Genomic DNA, 19,266 nt, shown 5'->3' with positions numbered 1-19,266 from the left:
GGGCGCCCTCTGACCCCGGAAGGACACACCGTCGCAGCGAGAGGGCGTCACCCGTCACCATGGCAACATACACAAAACATAACTGTACAAGCAGAACCCCGAACAGCCCTGACCTGCTACAATATTATCATGCTTTTTACAACAACGTGAATGTACTATTGCTGTGTGATTTATTACTATTACTGAAGGTCCGCGACTCCGAACTGTAGTAAAGGGACCTCTGACTAATGCTGGGCTCACACTGTGCGATTTTTGGCCCATTTTGAGCCGATTTTTGAGTCGTGCGATCGTTTTGGCGATCGGCCCGATTTTGGCCTTCATCGTGCGTCGTGCATCGTGTAGTATACGTGGGGTAACGAGAAGCGATTGACACCTCACGACCAGCTCCCGATCATCAATCGCTTGGTCGTGAGGGTGTCACCGCAGTTTGCCACACTGCGCACGCGCAAACACAAATGTCAGCGAAAAAGACGGTGTAGCACGGCAGTGCAGCGTGTGATCTGGACACAAGCGATGGAGGCACAACCTGTAGAACCATCCGAGCCTTTTCGATGTGGCCTCACAAAATTATCACGACCACAACAACCGTGAAAATAGTTGGATCGACACTGCTGCTCAATCACAGCTGCCTGACCAATGTTTTTCATTAGCAATTTAGCAAAGTTGATGGTGGTGGTGTGTCTGTGTGAGTGAAAGACGGAGAGGGAGAGCGAGCGACAGAATTTCTGTTATAACCTTCATTTTTATGGACGCACAGTGTGAGCACTCAGGTCGCATCAGAGCATCGGGCCGTATAGTGTGAGACCCTGCATCGTGACCTATGAACTTCTAACCCCTGCGAGTCAATCGTACAGTTTGAGCAGGAGCTGAATCGCGCGACTGAAAAGAATCGCACAGTGTAAGCCCAGCATAATACGGCGGGGTCCCTGTCGGCTGGTAGCCGAAAAATAGTTCTACTTTGTTGTGTGGGTCAACTTTTCTTGCGACAGACAGAGAGAGGCGTTGAAAGGCTGCTCCAACGGAACTTGTTGTTTTCGGAGGAAAACACGAACACAGTGTACAGTCGAGTCTTAATAGCTTACTTACAACTGGGCTCGTCAGGCACTCTTCTTGGCTGCAGTGGTTATTATTATATTTACATGCTTCCAGCTCCCGTTTTTGCTCGATGACTGCTCGTACCTTTCCACTCCCCTTTTTCTCCCTCCTAGCGCTCACAGACACATAACGTGTATGGCAGTCCATTCTCCCAGCAGCACGGACTACACTGAACATGATGCTACATTCTTTAGAGCTATGCTTGTAGCATTCTGCCTGTTAGCTTAGCACAACAACAACAACAACGAAAAGGCGCTCTCTCACCCAGGAAACACACAGTCACAGAGAGAGAGAGCGTCGCCCTGTAACCATGGCAACCGTAACGCTGCCGCCTGGAACAAAAGAACGTAGCTGTCAAACAAAACCCAAACAGTCCTGACCCGCGACAAAATGAAACAGGAAAGTACCCCAGTGTATTCCATTTATTTCAACAAAGTAACTGTATTCTGAATACCACCTTTTTAAACGGTAACTGTAACGGAATACAGTTACTCATATTTTGTATTCTAAATACGTAACGGCGGTACATGTATTCCGTTACTCCCCAACACTGACTATTGATGACAGGTCACAGTTTAAGGTAGCCACCACAGCAGTACCATAACATTATAAATGGTCCACTTATACAAATAGCACTACACCTCGTCCTGTCCTCTGTGGTGAAGTTTCATATCGATCACAGCTTAGCAAACATTCTTTATTAATCGCAGCATGTTGACATTTTGTGCATGGTGTCACGTTTTGAAGATATATTAGATATTTAGTGATGTGATGGCAACTTCAACTAACCTGAAGGTCCAGCACACGAGTCTTGAAGTTATTTTTAGCAGATGTCTTTGTTTTTTAAAATGGATAGTGTGACATCATGTACAAAAACAAAATGTGTGTGTGTGTGTGTGTGTGTATGTGCGCACATCTGCTTTTTAACTGTGTTTTCTCAGTTGTGATTTCGATTCTTTGTCCCAGAGAGAGATAAAAGCGGTCATCTATCTATGTTCCCTCCTCCCACATGTCCGTGAGCCGGGCTATTTTTGTTTTTGTTGTTATTTATTTCCGCTTTGCTTCAGAGAAAGAAAGAAATCTTTATTATAAGAGAATTAACCTAAATGTCTTCCAGCTCTTCATAGGGGTATATTTGAAAATCTACCCAGCACAAAATTGATTGCAGACAACATGTTATCAGCCTGTGTCATCTGGTAGCAGTGAATAAAGCCGATATCAGCCAATATATTGGTACATCCCCAATTTTATTGTGCCGCTCAGTGCCCTAATCATCATAATGGTTTGATGCAAATCTGTTCACTTAAAAAGGCTGGAGCTATAATGAATTTCCCAGCCGCCTGACACAAAGCAGCTCTGACTGATGACGCTTTACAGCATCAGCAGCCGATTTTCCGGTTACCTTCCACTCCACCTGTAACATCCGTGTAAACCATCCGCATTAATCATTTTTATTTCTCACTATCAACAAACTCATCCAGTGTGCCTAAATCCCAAAAAGGAAAATATTTTATTACTGCCATAAAAACATATGGCATAGAACAAATTGCTGAGTCACACCACTGGAGGACACAGTCTTTCCCAATTGCACCACTGATCTAAAGTACTAAAGATAGATGGCCATGTACTTCTACATGAGTAACTGTATTGTTAGGAAATTTGTTTTTTAAGTGGCATTTGGTGATATTATCAAAGTCCTTCCTGAAGCAAGTCTCACCATTTGGCAGCTATCTTTGCAATACACAGGCAGATAGTTTGGCCATTATCTAAGTGAATGGGGAGAAAGCTTTAATCCCAGTGCTCACTAGGACACGAAGAGTCACCGGTCCAAGCTGAAAAAAATGCTGCTGACATGATCAGTGGCTACTCCCACCAGACCACTGAGTAATATACTGCATCCATCACTTTATGGATACAGTAAACCAAGAAAACTCATATATACTCGCCTGCATCATTACTAGAGATGGCACGATACCACTTTTTTATGTCCGATACCGATATCATAAATTTGGATATCTGCCGATACCGATATGAATCCGATATAGTGTGTTTTAATCAACAAAACTGTTTTTTTAAATATCTTGCTGAATTTTGTATAGGTTCTCAAGTTTAAAACAACAACTACACTAAAGCTATTTTGTTATACCTGTATGCAAAAAAAAATATTTCATAGTTCAGTAATACTGATCAATCTAATAAACTTAAACCTACACCATCCTCCCTATTCTGGTATTTTAAAGAGTACTTAGCGTAAATATTAAGCAACCTAACTAATAGGGTTCCAACTCCCAGCAACAACAAAAATAAATAAAAAATAGGGAACCACCCCTCACGCTCCACCTCATGATGCTTAATCGACGTAATCAACCTTAATTTGATGCAGTGTGAAAAACAAATGCACAGAAATAAATTCTTTTTCAATATATTAAAATATTAAATAGATTCAACATCTTTCTTCAACAAAATTGCACACTGCACAGATGGTACCTTCCCAAAGGAAAAAGTACTATAGCTTACTAGGGTATATATATATTAGACTTAATAGTCACTATATACAGTAATGGACTTCTATTCATTTTGCATCAAATTAAAACTTTGGGTGTCAGATAATTATTTATTAAAAGCTAGACATTTTAAATGAGAATAAGAAAGAAAAGTATGTCTTTGTGCCCCCTTTTCCCAGTTAATGCCCTATCGGCCCCCCTGGCTAAACTTTGCTAGATCCGCCCCTGCACAGTTACCAGCCTCAGCTACGTAGAAAAAGATCCTGGAGTAGAAAGTAATATTAAATACATTCTAACAACAGCTTATCAAGCTTAAACGTGCTGCTGTTGTTTATCTGCTGGTTTCCTCTTTCTGGTGCAAAGTGGGCCAAAAACAAACAAGAGAGACGGACTCGCGACAGAAAAGCCGATCAGCTGATCATTAAGCAGTTTCATGATTGAAGTAGCAGCAAGAAGAGGCAGTCGCTCCATATATCGTTTGTTAAGCTTAAAGCAGGAAAGCTTTACAAACATTCAGAGATGGACTTACACACTTGCTTTACTTCTCTCGGGGATAACTTTGTCGGAGATGAAATGCCGGGTTGCTAGCGAAGCTCCAAATGCTATCCAGACCACCGACAGGTCCGGCATGCCACAGCGGCTCTATCACATGATGCATACTGCTCCGACGTGCTAACGTTCTGAGGTGAGTTACGGTGTGTTGCAAGTTTTGTGAGGTGCTTTCGTGATATTTAATGGATCGGATTACATTTTTTTATTTTTCTCTGATATCCGATCCAGTAATTTAGGTCAATATCGGACCGATACCGATACGTAATATCGGATCGGTCCATCTCTAATCATTACTACATTAATAATGGACACGGCTTCATTGGTTAGGCAGAAAAATGCAATTTAATAATCTTACAAATCAAAAAGTTAAACAGAATACAGTGTGTACTTTCTTGGTGGATTGAGGGCACCTTGAAAATGTCACAATAAATCATTGACAGCTCTGTGAATTCTTTATTACAGAAAAACAGTTCATTGCTTCCTGGTTCCAAAAAAACATGGTTCAGGTCAGCTGATTGACTCTTTTTGGTTGGGACAGTCGCCATGTGTGGAGTTTTGGAATTCTCCCTTCGGTTTCAATTCGAGCATTTGAATATCTCAGTGATTACCTGGGTGGCAGTAAGCCTGTTGGTTATGCACATAATTCTGAATATCTTCTTGCTTGATTAATTAATACATGATTTGAATTATAAAATGTAAGCGATGCTTGTTTTGGTTATCAACGACTATACTGTATACTGCAACTCGGTGTACTGCGACTCGTTGATTAAAAATATAAGCATTCTATCTTAGCTGTTTAATGCGTAGGTGGCTATAAAAATCGTTTTTGATAAACAAGGCTTCAGTAACACAGGCCTAGAGGCCAGCTGGTGACCCCTGGCAACCTCTAGTTGCTAAGGAAAAATGTGTGTTCTCCAACAGGTTGGAGAGTGGGTGCTCCAAATTCCTGGTTGCAAAGAAAGTGCTCCATCATTAACCTTCTTGTTACTGCTTTGTTTGCTGATGTTGCCTTCAAAGATTCATTAACTAGAAGCTGGGAAGTGGTGACACCTGGAAAAATATGCTTTAGGCAAGCAGGGTAACCTGCTATCAACCAAAGCAATTTGGTGTAGCATGGTACCTTTTTTCAACCAATTATAACTAGCAACTGCCAGAAACTCTCCAACTAGTCATGGAATACACATTTTTGTCCAGCGAGCAATGGTTGCTGGAGATTCACTAAAGAGTCTCCGGAATTCTGTGAGTGGAGCCTAAATTATAATCTTCAAATTGCCAGCTGTAGTATTTTCCCAGCAATGGGTTGTGTGATCTGGAAATACAAAAGCTTATTTTGCTCATACTCAACACTGTCAAACAGGATGGAGGCTGGTGAGGGGAGCAGAGAAAGGGCTCGGTGTATAGGAGAAAATTCAAACCACCAAATAGTTTCTGTTGAAGTATGTATTTGTGGACGTGTTGCACTTTGGATTAAGAGGGTGTGCTGAGGTGATATTATGCATACATTTGTGGTGGTATATTGCCTTAAGAATGATGCATAACAAAGTTTGATTCACATGTTTTTTGCAGATGATTATCTTAATAAATGGAGATATAAAAGACCATAAAAGTCAATCAGTTTCACAGTCAGATGTTAGTTTCCATCCCCTACTGCATGAGTTGGATGAATCAATTTATGAATGACTTTCTGAGTGTGGGTGCTGGAAAAAGCCTCTTCATGTGCAAAGAAGCAATTAGCTCGAGTCGTTTATTTTGTTCATTGCCAGCCTCTATCCTCCTATTTCTCTCTAATTCTCCCGTGCCGTTTTACCACCAAACCTCTTTCAGCCCGCACTTCCTCTCTCTTCATCCTTCTTCATCTCTCTTTCTCTGCTGCTCCCCTTCATCCCTCCTCAGTGCCGCTCTCTTTCATAGCCCCCGTGGTGTTGACCATGTGTGAATGGGACTGAATGATGGGTGGGAAGGAGGCTGCATGCAGTGTAGTTTCACGCGGGCGTGCACGTGCATGCACATAGAAACACGGTCCTACACGAGAGCGCACACACAGAGTTTACTGGTGGGTGTGTTTGTGTGTCTCTGTGAGTCGGTGTGTTGAGGAGGATGAGTCACTCTCTGCATGAAACGCACACACACTCTCAGTCACACATGGACGAACCAGCATGCACTCATATAAGCAATCTAAATACACGGAGCTTTTATTTGCATGCATGATTGATAGTGTTCATGTATCATTTTAATGAGCTCGGTGCGCGTGTGTGTTCATTTGATGTCTTTACTTTAGCCGTTGTGCATTTTTGTCTTTTACATTGAAACGGTGTGCGTTTGTGTGTGCTGGGTGTGATAAGGCTTTTCATTAGTGTTTCCCATACACAGCCTGAAGGCTACAGCTCTGCCCTGCATCATCTATCATCTCTCTCTCTGCCTGTCGATATACTTTCACATCTGCTTACAGGAAGTGCACATGCTCCATCTCCCAAAATTTATATTGGATGTCAAGTCAGTCAAATAATGTGACCATTGGCAATGACATTTACGCTTTCAAGAAGAAGTGGCTAAAAATGATAGAAAGCAATTGTTGAAACCTTGTCCTAACCTTGTTCTGACCCTCACTGTATGCTCCTGCTATGCTGTTGATACCTGGTCAGCACAGGTACACCTGTGACTGATGGGAATGTGCATCAAATAGTGTGTGTGTGGATAGAATAAAAGGTCCTATTAATGTGTGTGAGAATATACAGCAAAAGATGCTTGGGATAATTTAGGTCTGACTCCTTGTAAGCCTGTAAGACTCTCAGTAGTAGGATGTGTATGAGCTGAGCAGATGGTGGTGTAGAGCTAAGCAGCATCTTCAGGGTAAGCTGCTAAGTAGTTTGTGAAATACATTTGCTGGAACACTACTAAACAGTGACATCACTCTTTTCTCTTCTAACTATACCTCTGACAACATGTGTGTGCGTACATACAATTTAGTTTCGCCTCTTTGCACCACCACAGTAGTTTTTAAGTCAAATAGTCAAGAGGTAACCTGATTTAGATGTAGTTCAAGGAGTTTTTAACATGAGCATCACATTAACTGAGCCATTTTTAAACACAGTCCCACATTTTTAAGAGGCTCAAAAGTAATTGAACAACTGGCTGACTAGAATCGTGTCCAGGTGAGGCCTGTTCTCTCATTATGCCATGACAAATGAGGCTTATAAAAGATCTGATCTTAAAAGAAAAGATCCTACCACCCTTTTTACAGAGAAACGGCAAACATTTAGAAGTGGTCAAATAAACAATCTGGTACATCCTTAAAAAGGAGCACTGAGCAGCTCAGCAACACCAAAAGACTAAAAAAAAATACGACTAAAAACCATGTTGACAGAATTATTTCCATGGTTAAAAAACAACATCTGACCAAGTCAAGAACACTTGAGGAGGTGTGTACAATCAATCAAAACTCTATAATGCCTTAATGAATCAAAAATACAGAGGGTGTACAATAAGGTGCAAGCCACTAGTTACACTTGGACTTTCACAGAAAATGTCTTTAACTTGTACTAGTAAGATTAGAAAAGTGTGGAGAAGAAGAAAAAGGGAGAAACCGCATGATCTGAACAATATCGGGGCATCTGTGGCGAATGATACACGTGGCAGGATGAATTGTATAGTGTGCAGGGCTATACTCTCTGCTTACATTCAGAAAAATGCTGCGGAACTGATCGGACAGTACCACAGAGTTGTCCGTGTATACAATGAGATACATCCGAAAATTAGTATTTATCAAACAAAACAACTTTTCATGTCTGTGTTGTTCAAAATAAACTACTACTATACTATCTAAACTGATGTGTGTTTCTTCTCCAGGAACCTTCAGAGGTGTGTGTAAGAAAATTGATCACTTCCCAGAAGATGCTGACTATGAAGCAGACGCAGCTGAATACCTCCTACGTGAGTCTGATATGAGCACACACTGCACTGTGCATTCACAACTAGGCTTTTACTGGCCAGTGTTACCATATTTAGAGTAGAACTGTCTGACTAATCACTAAACTTGTTTTTTTGTTATCTCAACCCATCGTATGTTCCCAAGCGATGTAAAGCCAATTCCATTGTTAGGTGTGTGACAACAATGTTTCATATCGGCTTGAAAAGAGAATTATTTTGTAAAGTCTGCGTTAGAAACAGCACACAGGCATGATGTGGGTGTGAGGCAATCATGAACATTACTGTGCCCCCTCTCTAGCCCCATCTGCAGGACAAACTACAGGGGTAGTATGGTTAAGGATCACAAAGTTAGTTCCATCCATTATTTTGTAGTAGCGACTTAAGACTAATGTAGAGGAAAGAGTACAGAACAATGGATTTTTTTTTTTTAATTAAATGTAACCAATTGAAAATCACAAAACACTGACAGTTAATCTTTCTTCTAGGAGTGGGATATTCCCACTAACCTTTTTTCTCTGGGGAAGAGAAAGCAGTAGTCAGTAAGCAGCTGAACACTGGAGGTGTTACAAATACAGTTAAAATAACACCAGTTACTTATTTTGTCATTTCTTGTATGGAGCACTGTTTAGGCGTTTAACAGCTCACCTTATGTGCACAGTACTTATGCATACTGTTTTGATTACAGTTAAAAGGCATGTGATTGAACCCCTGAAGTTTTTCCTTTGATGGTGGCCTGCTACTTTGCCTCGCCGCACAAACTTGCACTGAAATATTCCAGCTATCACATTATTGTTAGGCAATAAACCTCTAATCCTGCCTTAACCATTAAATAGGTCTCTTGAGATTACAAATCTGCTTGGCAAGACAAGGCCAAGAGCAGCATTCACCTTGCATGCTTTTTTGACTGCAGGAGAAACCTGAGTGTGAGCATGGAGAAAACAATCAAACTCCATGGAGCATGTCCCTTTACAGGTTTGAAACCAGTGCTCTCTTGCTGTGAGGCAAAAGTTAGCTAACAGCTGAGCCACCATGCTGGCATCAAGGTAATCCCACACTGTTTCAGTATTGTTGAGGCCTGGGCTCTGGGGAGGCCATTCCATGATTGATATGTTTTGTGTTTTTATCTATCCTGGTATGCTTGTACTGTCTTGGCACTGTGATTGTGATCGTGCTGGAAATTGAATCTGTTGCCAGTCTAGCAATTTACAGATGGTATTGCATGGTGGTTCAAAAGTTGACAATTCTTTCACTTTGACAAACAATAACAGGATCCACTGAAAGGCCACATCTCTGTCTCAGGTCCTGTGTCAAGTGTGGATATTTTCCATTTCTTAAGAATATGACTTTCAGATACTGTTTATTCAATTCCATTCAATTTTATTTATATAGCGCCAAATCACAACAAAAGTCGCCTCAAGGTGCTTCATAGATACAGAGAAAAACCCAACAATCATATGACCCCCTATGAGCAAGCACTTTGGCAACAGTGGTGTAAGGAAGAGGACTCCCTTACTGCATTTATTTATATTGTATTGTCTGTATAGCACTTTAGAGCACACCTTTCACTTTATTAAAAGCACCTTATCAAGCACTTTATGAGCATTGCACTTTAAGCATGGATTTGCACACAAGAAGTTTAAATATTTATTGACTATTTATTGGGAATTTTAAAATCAGTTGGTGGCCTTGTTTCAGATCCTGCACAGCTGCTCCTCATCAAGGAATGTGGTGGTTGTCTGTCAGGAGAGAAGAATGGTGATTGAGATTGTGATTAAGGTTTACCAATAAGGAAAACTAAGGCAAATGTGTGTGTGAAATCTAGGGATAAAAGTGGTGCAAATAAGTGTTTGTAAGTTAATGATTACTCACCTTTCTTGCCTGTGTCCTCTTCAAGGTGTTTGGGCAAATCTTTCCCCGGGGGTCCAGACACCATTTAAAGGTTCCGGGAGAGACCATTGGTAAAGAGAGTGTGGTGAATCTTTTTGTGCTTGGGTTTCTGGGTTTTTATAATATTGGGTTTGGTGTAACATTAAGTGTGAAATATTTATTAATATGTAAATGTGAAAATGTATTTATGTATTTATTTATTCTTATTGATATATTGTATACTGTGGTGGAAGGTTGGGATTTAAGAATTTACCTGAGAGTGGAATAATGGTTGAGTCTGTGACAGCTGAACATATTTAAGGCTGCCAGTTGTCATTAGAGGTGGATTTTTGTGCTGTGAAGAAGCTCGACAAGTTAATTGTTTTAAGGAGAGCCATATAGCAAATAAATACTTTGTTCCACTACACTTGCCTTGGTCTGTCTCACTGTGTTTCCAGCCGCTAAGGGCTGCCCTGTTACAAGTGGGAAGGAAAAACTCCCTTTTAACAGGAAGAAACCTCCGGCAGAACCAGGCTCAGGGAGGGGCGGGGCCATCTGCTGCGACCGGTTGGGGTGAGAGAAGGAAGACAGGATAAAAGACATGCTGTGGAAGAGAGACAGAGATTAATAACAGATATGATTCAATGCAGAGAGGTCTGTTAACACATAGTGAGTCAGAAAGGTGACTGGAAAGGAAAAACTCAATGCATCATGGGAATCCCCCAGCAGCCTTCGTCTATTGCAGCATAACTAAGGGAGGATTCAGGGTCACCTGGTCCAGCCCTAACTATATGCTTTAGCAAAAAGGAAAGTTTTAAGCCTAATCTTGAAAGTAGAGATAGTGTCTGTCTCCTGAATCCAAACTGGAAGCTGGTTCCACAGAAGAGGGGCCTGAAAACTGAAGGCTCTGCCTCCCATTCTACTTTTAAATACTCTAGGAACAACAAGTAGGCCTGCCGAGCGAGAGCGACGTGCTCTAATAGGGTGATTATATCTGGTGTAGATATTTTTGGGGGGCCTCCCACTTCTTCATTTGTCATCCACTTGTCCATTTACCTCAGATTTCAGGCCGATCTCCACACCATGCTGAAATGTGTCAGCTAATAACACTTTGGGGATCACCTTGTTGGTGCAAAAATAGTATTGTATGCCTATAAAAAAATGTAATTTGGCTTTTTTATGTTTGAATGTTTCATAGGTCACTGTCACAAGTCACAAGCAAAACATAAGGAAATATAAAGAAGAAGACTTTCACTCAGTACTCTTTATCACTCTTCTCATCCAAAGGATAATGGGAAATGGGTAGTTTCTTAAAAAAAAATATATATATATTATTGTGACTGGCATTTCTATGCCAGCTGGTATAATTATGTACCCAGAACAGTGTTTATAAACAGCAGCTGGCAATATTACAATGTCTAATAGCAGGAACAACAAAACAAATTATGACCTTAATGGCGTTCCATAACACTACATAATGAAGAAACACAAACTAATGGCAAGTAGTTAAGAAACTGAACCTAAAAAAGCCTTCATAAGGTTAAAAAGGATTATAAGGAAAAAAAGAGGATAAAAAGATAAAGAGAGAGTATTTAGTAGAAAACACAGAGAAGTGAGCTCTCTGTTTATTGTAGGAGTAAAGGTGGAAAACAACAACAGAAAAGAAGGGGAAGGGATTCAGCCTGTGCCTCTTTTTCATTGCTCCACTGAACACAGAGCAACATCCCCAGAGGGAGCCAATTAGATCACAGTCCTTAGAGCTGATAAGCCAATAAGGAGCAGAGACCTAGTGACCAGCATTTCATGCAGCCCAGGGTTGTGGGCCATAGGGGCGGAGTCTGTACGAGCAATATCTGCAGCTCTCGGTCACGGCGGGAATGTTTTGCCACGCAAGAAACAACAAACATAAAGAAAACAGATGGAGAAAAAAGCGACAATGATCTGCTTCGTTTACTTTTAGTCTTTTTGTGAAGACACAACCGTATATGATAAAACTCTGATGCATGGGCTCTCCTCATATATTCGGTGTCTCAAAATAGCCCGAATCTCAGTTCTGCGCAACAAGCTGTTTGCAAATATTCCTCAATATGTTATCGCATCCTGCACACATATGACAAATATTTCACTCCCACTGAAGCCTCACTTTCACATTCATTATTTTGCCTCGCATATGTCAGCGTGACTCTCCATCTGTCTTGGGTCTTGTCCATTTTTTTCCCCTTCTCCGTCCGTCTCTCGGTCTCTCTCCCTTGCTCTCTCTAGCAAATCCTCTGAATGCTTTAACATGTTCAGAATTCAGGTTCAGTCGAGCATTTAGCAGCCCGCTGCCTCGCGTGTGTAAAGTGGAACCTTTTTTTCTTTCTTTTTTTCTTCCCCTTGCATCTCCATCCTCCATCCAGCACAGAAGTGATGCGCACCAGTGATTTTGATGACGTAATGGTGGAGCTACTGTTCTTCCAGCACAAATGATCCTTCATCAGTTTCTGATGGATCTGAAAGGCGACGTCTTTACACGGCAAAATAAAAAGTTTGCACCTGTTATGAACGCGTTTCCACTCTTTGTGTGTATGTGCAGGTGCTGTGCGTGCCTCCAGTCTTTTCCCCATCATGAGTGTGGGTCTGCTGTTTCTGGGTGGGCTCTGCGTGGCTGCCAGTGAGTTTTACCGAAGCCGACACAACGTCATCCTCAGCGCAGGAATCTTCTTCGTCTCAGCAGGTTAGTCATCACTGCGAGTGTCTCTGCGTGTCCATGTGTGTCCTCTTTCCTCTTAGGAATTTAGCTACAGTGATCGTCAGTCATCAGAACAGCGTACATGAAACCACACTTACTAATTCACAAATTCAGCACCTCATACCACATTTTTTTTTCATTTAAATACAGTACCAGCCAAATGCCTTACATTCTCTGACCTGGTGAAAGGAGCTTGAGATAACAACAAGGCGGCTGTCTGTGTGAGCCACATGTGTCTGAGTGTGTGCAGCTGTGTCACTGTGGGCCGACTCTAAACGGAGGAGGCACAGCATTCAGATATTTGTTGAGGAGCCCATTGAGCATCTAAAGCACACAGAAGAGCCCATGAGAGGCAGCAAAGTGTGGATATGGGACACAGTAGCTGATTAATCAATCAACAAGAATGCCATGATGCCACTGTGATGCACTGTGAGGGTGTGAGAGTGCAAACACACACACCTATAGAGTCTTTCATTGGGACGCAGCAAAGCATCTTTGCACACACCCTTGTACTTACGTATCCGTACTGTAATGATCCTGGTGATGTTCCCGGGGTCTCCTGGGGTCTCGCAAGGTGATTATTATTGGTCGGTTTTGTAATCGGAATTATTAAAAACACTCATTAACCTTTACTGATGCATTTATTGAACCCTTGTCTTTTTTAACAATGGATTTCCTTAAACGTTGAATAGGAGTTTAAAAAAATCAATTTAAAGCAAATTAAAGTAAAGGCACTGCTGTAAACAACATTGGTTGAATTTATTATGTAGCGCAATATAAAACGGGGGCATTGTTGCAAAACAGAACGCAGATAATCGTCTTATCTCGATTGTCTCGCCGGTAGCCAGAATTGTAATTAAAGACCTGAGATGCGCGGAAAAAAAACAAAACCGCTAAATCTTTACAACATTATTAGTTTTAACTAAGCATTTTTTTATCTGACTCACATGTTAAGGTTTAGTAAGTTCACTTTAATTGCACTGAAAAGGTTAATAGTCACAGAAAAATTGTATTTTCATTAGTTTTTAACAAATGCAACTGTCTTTTGCAGAAAAATGCACCATGTCCACCAGACAGGACTAAAGATGCAGCTGGAAAGATTACAAATGAAATCGCTGAACAAACTGGTCAGCAATAACACAGTACAGGCTCATGCAGTGGCACAAAATGACAACACAATAGCCAACAAAAACATTACAAATAAGAGATATCCCACAGTAGCTTCACCACACACCTTGCTTTAATAAATGAAGGTTAACAGACAAAAATCACTATTAAAAAAAAGGGTGTGGTGTTGTAAGTTAGGATACTAAATTGCTCATGTTGTTTACAACGTTCATGCACTAACAGATAAATGGAACTGGACCTGTTTGAGTGTCTACATGATCTGATTCGTTTCCTCTGATTGGTGGTGCTGTAAAGGATAAAGGGAAGGGACATTTTAGAGTTGGGGTTTTTTAAGCCAACAAACCGTGTTTTAGAAGAGCCTCAGTTACTGAGGTTTTGAAATTAAAGTATTCAATTACTGCACACTGCTCACTAGAGCCTGACCAATCGATGGGCTGAAACTATCGGCCGATCAGCTATTTGTTATTCTAGCGGTATCGGTTATTTACACTGGCTGATGTGGCACAGTTTGTCCACCCGAGGGCAACTTCCCTTTTGACCACATGTGTTGGAACGCCACCAACACAAAAAAGCTTATCTGAGCAGAGGGTAAACAAGTAAATAAATAACTATACATATCAAAATAGTGAAATCTGATTATGTTGTGTGCCTGAAAGAAAAAAAATACATTAGATGATATATCAGGCGGCAGGTAGGTTTTGAACCCAATATTTCTAGAACTCATAGGATCAAAATACCAAAACACAAAACTCAGGAAAGGCAAAAGCCAGGGACTTACAAACTAGGAACTATAGAAGAAACACAGGACACACAACACAAGGGAGGACACAATAAAGAAGCAAGCAAACTGAGGGTTTAAGAGGAGACGAGGGCAGATTGGGGAAAAACACACAGCTGAACTGAATCTAACCAATTAGACAAGTGGAAGGAAAACTGAATTTAACACACACAGGACAAGAGTCTGTCAAAATAAAACGAATAGGAACAGAAATGCAGAGTTTACACAACGAGAGAAAAGTGAACAAACACGGAGAAAGGACAGACTTCACAAAGGAAACGCTGAGACGAGGACAGGCTGGACAGGAAAGGGAACCAACCTCATCAACCAAGAAAGCAAGAACTAGAAACAAAGACAAAATCTAATAATATATTCAAATGACTAAATAAGTTAACATAAATCAGGTCACAAACCCAGAAATAATCATGAATGCTCTAAACCTTGGGTCCAATACACAGGTACCATGACCGTCTCTTAGTATACTGTAGTTGTGTTATTTTTGTTAGTTTGTGGCTCTCACAGTTTCTCTTTCTTTATGTCTGTCCAGGCCTCAGTAACATCATTGGAATTATTGTCTATATCTCAGCCAACTCTGGCGACCCAGGCCAGAGTGACAGCAAGAAGTCCTACTCCTATGGCTGGTCTTTTTACTTCGGGGCCCTCTCCTTCATTATGGCGGAAATGGTGGGTGTGCTGGCTGTGCACATGTTCATTGAGAAGCACCGCAAGCTCCGGGCCAAGTCCCGCACTGAGCTCATCAAGAAGTCCGCCTTTAGCCGCATCCCCTCCTATCGCTACCGTTTCCGGCGCCGCTCCAGCGTTCGCTCTTCAGAGGCTCCCAGCCGCGATGCCTCGCCACTGGGGAAAGGTGGCTACACAGGGCCCGCCGCCTCCGAGATGCCCATGTACACGCTGAACCCACGAGAGGCCGGCAATGCCGGCAGCAAACCTGTTGGCGGCTTAGGCGGGCTGCTTAACTCGGAGAGGGATTTCCTCCAGAGCAGCACGCTCACTAAAGACTACAGCAAGGACCCCAACCGCAGAACCACACCTGTCTGAGAGGTGCTGGCTACAGATATCGCCCCAATCAGAGTATCAAAGAGGAGGAGGATGAGAAATGTGGGGGGGGGAGTGCAAGCAAAAGCAGGGGACACACAGGGTTATGGGGTGGGAAGGGGGGGGGGGGGTTGCTAAACTTTGACTGTGAACTGTGAACTTTTAGCCTTCGAACTGTGAATCCTGAGCCCTGTGAGAGTGTGTGCAGCAGGGTTGGTTTTAATAGAGAAGTTGTTCCCAGCCCCAGCACATATCACTGTAGTAATACTTGTAACTCCTTATATATCAAGGCACATTCGGTTTATGTTCATGAGTTTTATGTTCATAAATTGATTTTCAGGCTTTTTCCTCACAGGAGAAATGGGAATTAGTGGAAATGTAAAATATATTAAGTGTTTTTTCTGTTTGGGGCAACTTCTCTTTAAAAAAAAACAACAAAAAAAAAACAAAAGCGCCACAAAAAAAACTACAATGTGAATTTGAGGAGAAGGGGTGACAGACTTTGTGTGAACCTCTGTCCTCCTGACCTTTTGGATAGCAGCAGAGTCGGGTCAGGGAAGGGGACCGGCCTTAGAGCTCCCAGCTGACCCTCTGATTACAGTAAACGTGAAGACGTCAGCACCTTGTCGTGGGCTCTGATTCCTTTTCAGTTCAGCTAGATTCAAATTATAAACTGAAGATCGGTTTGCCCATTTAAACCAGTGCATTTGTGGAAGCAGTTATCATTTTCTATACATTTTGTATATAAACTTTCATACTGATCGATCGGAAAGCTCGCTTCACGACTGAACTGAAAATGAATTGAGCTCTTCCCTGGTCACATTTTCCCCTCATCGCTCTGATTCCAGGTCAGTGGTTAAACCTACCTGGCGGTTTCAATGAGTAAAGAAGAAACCGTGGATTAGCTGTTGCAGGCTGGGTAGAAAAGGTCTGACTCAACAACCTAAAGAATCTCTTATAGATGGTAACGTAAGATCCATTGGTGCTTCCTTCTGTTTTTTCTGCCACCTCTTGATTTATTTATTTTTTCACCTAAAACCTAAAAAGAGGTGGTCTGTCTGCCAAGCTGTCTGTCTGCGTCCATGTGTCACCTCTCACCTTTTTCTGTGTAGCCACACCTCCACACCTCCTCTCACCCTTCCCATCCTCTCCATTAGATTTAGCTCCTGTCTTCCATTGGTGGCGTTTTTGGAGACTAGTTAGGTTTTCTGGAGGTTGTTGGTTCAGGGTACTGTGGAGGGGAGACCACTGAGCTGTGAATAGGCTTTAAGGCAGCACCGTTTGTTTGCCCACTACCTCTTGGTGAACACATTTCTGATTTAATATTAAAACCTGTCAGATTTACAGTCGCAGGAGTAAACACAAGCTAAAGTAGACGTCTCCAATAGGAGGAAACTGTTCGTATGTAGCACACAAATTAAGCAGCGGGAGATGGAATTGGAGGATAGTCCAATTGTATTATTTATTTAAGTCACTCACAGCCTCCTCATTGCTCTTCATCTCCACTGCTCACACACTGGCTGACAAACTAGTTACTTACTCCACTGCCACCTCTCCAGCCTTAAGAGGACCAGTGTCAAATACTGCTGCGATCCACGCATCGAGGCACCGGAGAACACTGTGTGCATCTGACTGAGCAGCAGTGTTTGGACGCCTTTCAGACTAATGGCCTTTACACACCGGACATGTAAAATTTGCACCAATATTTTGTTTGTTAAAAATACTCGCCTATTCTCAATGCAGGCGTTCACAGCTACCGCATAATTTTGCAAGACGAATTTGGATTTCATTTATGGAATCAAGCACAGTTTTTTCAGATTTTTTTGCATTCGAATTAACAGATCTGACCAATCAGACCACTGCATGTGGCTACAAGTGCGCTTGTAGCTCAAAACGCACTTACTGAACATACTGAAACGCAACAGTACTGTTTCTTTTCAGACATACAGCTAGATGGTGCTCCAGGTCAGTCAACTCTGAAATAATTTCCCTGCCTCCTCAGATGTGGGAAGAGCTCAGACTGCCCTGCTGACATCCTGAAATATGTACGACAGCAGTCGTGATAAAGATTCAACTCCTGGATCAAACCATGAAATTCTCCATGCTGCTGCCTTCTCGTGAGAATTGAATGAACCCAGAATCTCTGCTTCTTTCCTTTTGTTGTTTAGAAACATCAGGACCAGTTCATTGTGGCTTGATGCGTCTTTTTTGAGGACGTTTTTTGCAAAAATGCGGCTTTTGCAAAAATGCGGAATATACTTAACACGACAAATTCGCATCTGAAAGATCTAGAATTTCATTTTGGTTTTTTTGCAGCATGCTCGGTGTGTAATGGCCTTACTTTTCTGCAGGAAAAGCAGCACAAAAAACTACTGTGATAAAGCCCCTGATCTACTACTATATGCCTAATATTTACACAGTCAGTCCACTGGGTTTCCCAACAATCTAATGCTGCATCTGTGCATTTGTAAGCAGTGGCAACTAGTGTAATTCTGAAGTATTCCAGCCTTTTAGTAAAAGGAGGCATATTCTAAAACATTAAGAAAACAAGCTGAATTATTCACTTTACTCAGTAATCTTCTATCTCACGACACGAGGCGACAGAATTTGACACTGTGAGGAAAAAAGGCAACACAGCCATAAAATCTACAGAGAGGAGACAGGGAGGGTTGTGAAACCTGAGCATGAGTATCTAGTCACACCATTTTTCTCAACCTGTTTCTGGGACTGTGAGTAACAAGTAAGTGTGAAACTCAAAAGAGGAAAAAAAATGCTTTTTTTATTTTTTCAGTTATTGTTCTTTTACCTTCCCATAAACAGCCATTGCACTGTTTTGTATAAAGTCGACATGAAACAACACCAACCCGACACTGTCAAGCTACTACTCTGACAGTCATTACTCTGATAATAAAATATGTTTTAAACCTCGCACACACTGTTTAATTTATGATGCTGCTGTTTTATCTCCTGTCTCCGACGCCATAAAGGGAGCTTAAAGGGACAAACGTGCATTGCTACTGTCCTCTACATGTAAATATTAATTTTGCAACTGCAACTAGGGGCATCAGCTTTTGTCATGGGCTGTGAAAGGGGAAAAAAAACCCTACTTTTCTCCAAGCAAGGGCTTTTAATTTTTAAAGGACAGGAGCACACAAGGGCTTTTTATGCTCAGCACTGCAGCAATTTCATTTTAAGGGTGTAACGTGGGAGGGAGGGGGAGAAAAAGCAAAGTACATTTGCACAGAAACAATCGTTGTTGAACAAGCTAACCGCTAATACAGCACGCTTTGTGTAAAAGAGAAGCTGAAGTAGAGGAAAATCAGACTACGCTTTTCTACTCTGCTACTTTTTTTTGACTTAACTTTAGGTTAGATGAGTAATTTTGTGACGTAATTAGAGATGAAGACTATTGCCTTAAGCAAAGGTAGCATATTTAAGAGTTATTTCAGTTGCTTAAGATTCAAACATAAATTAGCAAAATATGCCTGGTGCCAAATATTACTCCAGATGTTTTCTATGTATCACGACCTCCAGGTTAGCTTTAGGTTTGCAGTTGTAAGTACTCTAATCCGCGTAGGATTTACTGACTCAACAGTAGCGGTAGCTTCGTAGCTCTCATCGGCTCAGAC

At 41.6% G+C, this 19,266-nt stretch overlaps 1 protein-coding gene across 2 annotated transcripts in view; it reads left to right on the top strand.

The window, feature by feature from the left end:
* Window positions 1-15,725, top strand: part of cacng3b (calcium channel, voltage-dependent, gamma subunit 3b) — a 36,604-nt gene extending 20,879 nt beyond the window's left edge. For both annotated transcript variants that reach the window (XM_086288741.1, XM_086288740.1), the window contains 3 exons: window positions 7,998-8,081; window positions 12,520-12,660; window positions 15,129-15,725. In XM_086288741.1, the coding sequence (XP_086144867.1) occupies window positions 7,998-8,081; window positions 12,520-12,660; window positions 15,129-15,640 (737 nt within the window). In that variant the 3' untranslated portion in view covers window positions 15,641-15,725. The remainder of the gene's footprint in view (window positions 1-7,997; window positions 8,082-12,519; window positions 12,661-15,128) is intronic.
* Window positions 15,726-19,266: the final 3,541 nt, after the last annotated feature.

Source organism: Aulonocara sp. 'chitande type north' Nkhata Bay, linkage group LG4 (genome assembly GCF_057382095.1).
Source record: "Aulonocara sp. 'chitande type north' Nkhata Bay isolate Kocher_YH1m ecotype deep benthic linkage group LG4, A_spYH_male_GT1.1, whole genome shotgun sequence".
Taxonomy (NCBI): domain Eukaryota; kingdom Metazoa; phylum Chordata; class Actinopteri; order Cichliformes; family Cichlidae; genus Aulonocara; species Aulonocara sp. 'chitande type north' Nkhata Bay.
Note: the sequence above shows the minus strand (reverse complement) of the source record. Positions and strands in the feature narration are given on the sequence as shown.